This window comes from Impatiens glandulifera, chromosome 6 (assembly GCF_907164915.1).
Source record: "Impatiens glandulifera chromosome 6, dImpGla2.1, whole genome shotgun sequence".
Classification (NCBI taxonomy): Eukaryota; Viridiplantae; Streptophyta; class Magnoliopsida; order Ericales; family Balsaminaceae; genus Impatiens; species Impatiens glandulifera.
The window spans coordinates 47,582,946-47,590,791 of NC_061867.1; the positions used below are offsets into that span (position 1 = coordinate 47,582,946).

Below are 7,846 nucleotides of genomic sequence, written 5' to 3' on the forward strand. Positions count from 1 at the left end.
CCCAAAATGAGTGGTTTCGGGACCATAAATGGTTTTTTTACAACCTAATTGAAATTAGTTATGCAACTAAACCCATAATAACAGTCAAACATTATATAATCATACTTTCGGGTCCCGAAATCACATTTTCGGGACCCATAACAGCCAAACATTATACAATCATACTTTCGGGTCTCTAAACCATCCATTTCCGGACTCATTATGCAGCAAATACACAATAATCATAGTTTTCTATCGTTAAAATCATTAAAATCCCTAACCCTAACCGCAAAAAGCTAAACGATCTTCAAAACATTAAAATGATCTACGATTCTAAAAGAGAAAATGTTATTTACCTTGTCCTTTGAGATCTGGGAGATCTTGGAGTCTTGTATGGAGATGTACCTAGACCACCAGCCTGAAAAAATAGTATGAAGTGAACACGAAGGCAGACAATGTAGTGAACATACATGAAGGAGTTCGCTTACCATTTTCGATCGAAAATGATGAAGAAAGTCGAAGAAGTCGGGGATGCCGGAGAGAAAAATCGCTAGAGAAGAAATCTGGGTTCGCCCAAAGTGATAAATGAAAAGAAGAAAGAGATATGGAAGAAGAAAGAGGGGGAAACTGAAATATTTAATTTTTTTATTTTGTTTTGCTTTTTCTCTCTCCTAGCTGGCAAGGCCACGTGGGATTCGTGGTCTTGCTTTCGCTAAATAGTCGTTGAGTTTTTTTTTTTTTTTTTAGAATGCTGGGTTCCGCTACTCCTATGGAGTGCGACTAATCCCCGCAGGTTAAGTACATAGCCCGCAAACATACTTAACCAATTAACCAGGCGCAGAACTTGCCGCCTGACGGGCTCGAACCCAGGACCTCTTGGAGGCCTGAGGGATATCCACCTCTTGTTGCCACTAGGCTAGAAAAGGGGATGAATCGTTGGGTTTATCAATATTCATATATATATATATATATACATGAATATATATATATATATATATATATATATATATATTCATGTGAATATATATATATATATATTCATGTATATATATATACATGAATATATATAAATATACATGAATATATATATATATATACATGAATATATATAAATATACATGAATATATATATATATTCATGTATATATATATACATGAATATATATAAATATACATGAATATATATATATATATATATGAATATATATAAATATACATGAATATATATATATATATATATATATATATATATATATAATTTTATTAAAAAATTTAAAATACTTTTTTTTATTATTTTCTCCTTTAAGCATTTTACATAAACTAAATGACCTGTAGCATTTTATATAATTAAGCATTACTTATTATATAAATTTTTATAATTGATTCAAAACAAATTAAATATTAATTTTTCTTCATTATATATTGTATTCTTGATTTATTTTACATGTATGTAGGAGTTTGGACAGACTGAATTCCACGTTGAAAAAAATAAAATAAAATTCTTATTTTAAGGTATAAATGTGACATCCCCTAATTTCTTATAAAATTTCAATATAATTTAATTTTTGTTTATTTAATTATTAAAAAAATTGGAAAAATTATTTATATATATTAGTTTTTCCAAAATTTTCTTATTATTTTTAAAGCTTATCCTAAACTTTTTTTAAGTTCACTCCAACTCTAAATACAGTTTGGTCCGTCCATATATAATAATAATAATAATAATAATAATAATAATAATAATAATAATAATAATAATAATAATGCTTAATGTTTTTGAATTGCCGGGTTGAGAGCTCCCTAAATTGATATTTAGGTCGGGTAGTGAGTTGACCCGCCTATAATCTTATAACAATTATTTTAAAAAAATAAAACGAAAAATTCTATATAAAAGTTTCAAACATACTTAAGAATATAATTACACATTTTAACCAATTAAACTAATAAGGTTTTATATTTTAAATTCAACTTAAATTTTGTTGAATGTATCAGGTTTTATGTATATATATATATATTTATATATATATATATATATATATATATATATATATATATAATCTATTTAAAAATATATTTTTTTTATTATTTTCTCCTTTTTATAGTTGACATGAAAATAATAAATAATTTTTTTATAATTTAAAAATAATTTTAGCTTATTAATAAATAGAGAAATTTTATTCGTGAATTTTATAAAAAAAAATTAAAATTTTAATATTTAATATGTTTCAAATATATATATATATATATAATTTTAAATAAAATTCATCCATCATAATTAGTCTAAAAGTTAAAGTGGTTAAGTTGATAATATTCCGAGATTATTCTCACATATATATTAATAATACTTCTTATATAAATTCTTCATATTTTTATTCATGAAATTCAAATATTTGTATTTAGCGTAAATTATGAAAAGAGAATGAGTGAGAGAATGATATGGCGGAATCTGATTGTCTTAAAAATAAAATTTATTGTTTTAATCTCTCTCCATGTGTTTTAATCTCTCTCCATGTCACACGTCATTCATTTTCTCATTCTCCTCTTTAATTTCTCTCTCCTGTCACTCTTATAAAAATAATAATTAATTTATATTTATATTTATATAACTTTATATGAATTTATTAAGTTATAACTCGAATATTTGTATTTATCGTGAATAGGCCGATAAGTTATTTTTTATTCACATGCACTTATATCAAAATTCAAATAAATGAATAAGATTTAAGATTTTTTTTTTAGAAAGTCACAAGTAAAATCAAAGTAAAAACGTTATATACGCTAATTAATTGTTGTTGATGTCTGTAATTCAGTTCTTCTTTCACTTTCAAATCTAAAATAGATTTGATCTTAAATTTTTTGTATTTTTTTTCATATTTTTGACATTTTTAATGTAATGCCACTAATCTAATTTTAAAAAAATTCAAATAAATGAGAATGTTAGACTTGATAATCAATAATTGTGAATTATAAATGATAATTTTTTTTTATTGAATTTCATCCTATGACTCAATGGAAATAGTTTTGATCAAAACATACCTGTTTGATTCCTACTAAACAAAACATAAAAAAATAACGTAAAAATAAAGTTTAAAATTAAATTATTTTATTAATCTAAGTAATCTATCTTTATTATTCTCACTAGGTTTTTACACCAAGCCTTTTCAATCTTTGAAAACAGATTTTGATTTTGATGATGCCTTTTCAATATTGGAAAACAATTTTTTCTATAAAGAAAGTTCAAAATTAAATTATTTTATTAATCTGAATAATCTAGCTCTATCCATTCTCACTATGTTTTTACACCAATGATGCCTTCTCAATATTAAAAAACAGATTTTAATTATGCAGAGTTATAATCGGATATTCATGAATGGAAAGTTGAGGACAATGGGAAGCTGGTATTGAAGAAAATATGGGAGGTAACACGGGAAAAAGCACAGAAAGTAGAATGGGCTCATCTTGTATGGTCAACGAAGATTATCCCTAGACACCCGTTCATCCTATGGCTCGCCTTCTGGGAAAGACTCGGCACTCAAGATCGTATCAGCAAGTATATGAGCATCCCAGACACGAACTGTCTTCTATGTAGAGGAAATGAAGAAACCATAGATCACCTATTCGGGAGCTGCTGTATTGTTTCAGAGCTTTGAGACAGATTCTATAAAAGCCTGGAGCTGATTAGTTTCCCGAGCGAATGAAATGAAATCAAAGATGCATCACTACTCAAAGCCAAGAGAAATAGATTTGCAACAAGCGTGTTCAAGTGCGGCTTTGGAGTAGTGGTGTATAACATTTGGCAAGAACGGAATGCAAGAGTATATGGTAGAACCTGTAGGAGCGTTGAAGAGTTATGAAAAGATATTATATCGGATTACAGCTCCCTCGCGGGAACGTGGACAAGAATTTCAAACATACAGCAGAACTGAAATATCTGTAGGAACTGAAATTTACCGTTTTTTAAACTCACTAGAATTGAAAACATTGTAATAAGATATCACTGACACTTATTCTTGCGTCGCCATAAGCAGGGTGGGCGCAAGTTATAGCAACGCTTAATTAAGCGTCAGTAACCTTAATTTAAGCGTTGCTAAAAGTCTTTTAATTTTTAACAGTTCTTTTATATTATAATATTGATTTTTTTTTGACAATTTTATCTTTATATTTTTATTTTTAAATTAAATAATTATTAAAAAAAAATTATTTCATACTAATTATTGACATTTTTAATTATAACAAAATTAACATAAATTTTCTTAACAAAATTGTCTCATAAAGTTATCTCATAAAAGTCAAAAAGAAAATCTCAAACAAACAAAATAGTTTTAAACAACAAAGATGAAATAGAATTTGGTTGCTATGTCCACGTAACATGTTTGTATAAAAAAAAATCAAAAGATGTTTCTTAACGAGAAGTGAGTGATTCTATTAACAACCAAAGCTATAGAATTCTATTATACAAGTAATATAACTAACTCTCTTTTTATGTTCAAAAGAAGTACTATATAAATGGATAGTCACATAACAACAAAAGAAGCTCCAAATCTACAGTTTTATTTATTTCTGACCTTTTATTGGTAAGCAACTATATGACAATCTCTAGAATAGCATTTTACAAATCCTATGATTTGTATTATTTAAAACAATGAAATAATCAGATACTTTTTAACCAACCTAACGAGACTGAGGAACAAGTGTGTCAGTGTCCTCTACATCGCTACAAGCCCAGAAGAATAAAATTAATAATAAACATATGAATTATTTAAAATAGGAAAGAAATTGAGAACAGAAATTGTAATATTCCTTCCACAAGCTTCTAAGGCCTACTTTTTACCTTTTGATACTTCAAATAATCAGGACCCGCCCAGGCATTGTGTTTTAAATTAAGCCCCAAACTCATAAACAAATATTCCTCGACATTCTCTATTCAATCTTCCACATTAAGGGTTATAAAATAGATGGTTCATTCTCTTGCAAGATTCAACCAAAAATTCTGTAAAGAATCATCCTTTACTCTTTTTCAATACTAGGACAAAAGGATAATTACATAATTATGGGTCTTGTTTGATGAAAGGTTATTTGAAAATAATCCAAATATTTCCCACCATGAATCAATTCATTCAAATAATCAACCAAATACTTTATTTTTATAATATTTTAATCATTTAACCCAAATAACATAAGTTAAGAAGGTTTGAAAGACAACCTCAATCACCTTAGGGTCTTCCCCATTCGGATCTTCATTCTCGAAACCCCATGTTGCAAAATCTTCAATTTCAGTATCATCCAACTCAACATTATCATTAGTGTTGTTGTAAGTTTCATGAAATTCTTCATTTACATTGTCAACTGAAGTAAACGTAATAGGTGGCCTTTGACTACTTTCATCAAATAGATTCATTATGTGCTTGAGTGAGGGAGAAATCTCCTCCGACATGCCCATAGACTTCACCATCTTGTCAATGCAATCTATATGGATCATAATAAGAAAATTTTCACAAACAAATATAAGAGTAAAAGATAACAACACAATGTAATTGTTAGCATACCAATATCCGGTCAAGTTTTTCCTTTATACTAAAGGACTTAGATTCATTTTATATTTCATTTCTGGTCCTATAAAATGACAAAAGATCCATAGGTTATAGGCAAGAAATGAATAGTGTGGAAATCTATAGTCTCCTTCATACAGAGTTCCCTTTTATATTTCCAATTGAAACAAAGTCATAATCACCATAAAATCAAAACCAACATACCTTTGGCGAAAGAAATATCAATATTATCTTGATTACAGGATTTGTTACCAGATGTCATAAACTTCCCTGACACTTCAAATGAATAATAAAAAACCTGACATCCTCCATATATCGCAAGATTATTCAATAATAAACCTTTAGCTCCACCTTCATTGAACTGTGCAGATGTCTGATGATAAAGAGGATTTACTGCAAATGCAACTGCAAGCAAAAGATATTTTATAAAGTCACGATCAAATCGACAAATGATGGAAGAGGCAGAAATAAAGTAGTCACCATCAAATTTCTTTACATTGAGGGACTCAAATGACGATTCAAGTGTTGATGAAGGCGATACCTACAAATGCATTCTCCCTTAGTTTTGAAATCATCATTTTGTAAAACAATTATTATTACTGAATACTAACCTTCCAGACTCTTTCTTAGAATTGCCTTCACCATGACCATTTTTAGATCCATCTTCATCCATAACATTATATGGCATAGTAGCAAAAGCATCAATAAGCTAAGAAATAAGAATTTTACACAAAGCATACACAGCTATTGGATCATTCTATATGATATTCTTTTTATGCATATTGATACGTAAATGATCTCAAATTGTAATATCAGTATATCATTCATGTAGATCGACAAATTCATACAAAAAAGACACGTCCATGGAAAGAAAACAGAAGTGAGAAAACCTAGACAGCGAGAGCAAAGAGAGCGCAATACAATGTAGATTTCTAGAGAAGCATTTAACTCTTCTTGGAAGCAATCCAGTTAGTCCCTTTTCTTTGAGTCAACTGAGATTCATATTATCATCAACAATGGCGAGATTCACATATAATAATAACAGTAGAAAGCGTAGCAAAAACAATTCACTTGAAGGAACCCGCGCTTATAAGTTGTAATTTGTATGGAAAGTACAACAACTCACTCATAAAGATGGTTCAATCAACTACTATAAAGAAGTATATACAATAAAAAAACAGTGACCTAAATAAGCCAAATATATACCCTAATTCATCCTTAAAACAAAGAAGTATAACCATTCCTCACTCATAAAGATGGTTCAATCATTTAGTGCGGCGATATACAACCTAACATCAAAATTCAACTGAAAATAATAGTGTACGAATAATCGGAAGGGCAGCTATAGGTGAACTTGATACCCCATCGACAGCTATAGGTGAACTTGATACCCCATCAGCTGCTGCCGGAGGGAATCTTGGAACATACTTGATTGAAATTGCTGATGGGTCTGGCCAAGCAAGCATGCATCCCATCGCTCGCTTTCTGCATCGTCTCTGCAACTGTATATATAACTCTCGCGTTTGTGAATGCTTGATAATTCAGAACTTCCCCTGATTTTGTTATGCAAAGAACAGCCACTTCAGCACATGCACCACCACCAATGCATTGCATTCAGGACTTAGAGAATTACATCTCCTCTTTAGTAGTAATGCATCCTAAATCCTAATAACCAAAAAATCTAATACAGTATGATCCATCCAATCTAATTCATAGGTAGTTAGGTAGATAGGATTCTTACACGAAGACAAATAAGATATATGATTCTCCCTAATTTTTCTGCGCTAAAAGTAAAAAAATAAGAAATTAAGATAGAAACAATCAATCATAATAATAATAACATCATACCTTCTAAGATATGGTCTTCGGGGTCGACATAGGAATCACCATAAACGTCGCAGACGACTCTGCCGCGGATTTCGCCGGTCCATGCAGTCACAACGCCGGAGGTCATAAAGAGTGCCCAAAGGAAAATCGATAGCCGGTTACGGCCCCAAATTCTTCAACGGAGACTCCATTTCCATTATCCACTGTTGCAACTGAAAATAACTAAAAAGCCCTAATGGTAGGAGAAGAATGTAATTAACCTGCGCACGACAATCTGGCTGCGGACGGACATTTCCATTATCCACTATTGTCTAAATATATTTTTGTGTTGTTTATACTAAATATTTTTTTGATTAATTATTTTATTAACCTAATATTCTTTTCTATATCCAAATCCACAAATTTTCTATACGGGAAGTCTAAAATATAACTTAACTTATAACCGACTTTAAATTTATCTATAAACGAGTTCAAATAAATTCGATGTTAGA

At 29.4% G+C, this 7,846-nt stretch overlaps 1 protein-coding gene across 1 annotated transcript; it reads right to left on the reverse strand.

The window, feature by feature from the left end:
• Positions 1–331: 331 nt before the first annotated feature.
• On the reverse strand, positions 332–7,482 carry LOC124943711 (condensin complex subunit 2-like). Its single transcript, XM_047484187.1, has 7 exons — positions 7,377–7,482; positions 6,957–7,081; positions 6,136–6,237; positions 5,733–6,069; positions 5,183–5,445; positions 468–542; positions 332–397 (listed from the first exon to the last, which is right to left on the reverse strand). Exons 1-7 carry the CDS (start codon positions 7,480–7,482, stop codon positions 332–334), a joined length of 1,074 nt encoding a protein of 357 aa, XP_047340143.1.
• Positions 7,483–7,846: the final 364 nt, after the last annotated feature.

Excerpts from the sequence above, each read along its gene's own strand:
- LOC124943711 (XM_047484187.1), bottom strand. The coding sequence starts at position 7,482 with ATGACCTCCGGCGTTGTGACTGCATGGACCGGCGAAATCCGCGGCAGA. Across the intron at positions 6,070-6,135 it reads AGAAAGAGTCTGGAAGGTTA|GTATCGCCTTCATCAACACT; the intron begins GTATTCAGTAAT and ends ATGCATTTGTAG. Across the intron at positions 5,446-5,732 it reads TGATATTTCTTTCGCCAAAG|ATTGCATTGACAAGATGGTG; the intron begins GTATGTTGGTTT and ends TGATCCATATAG.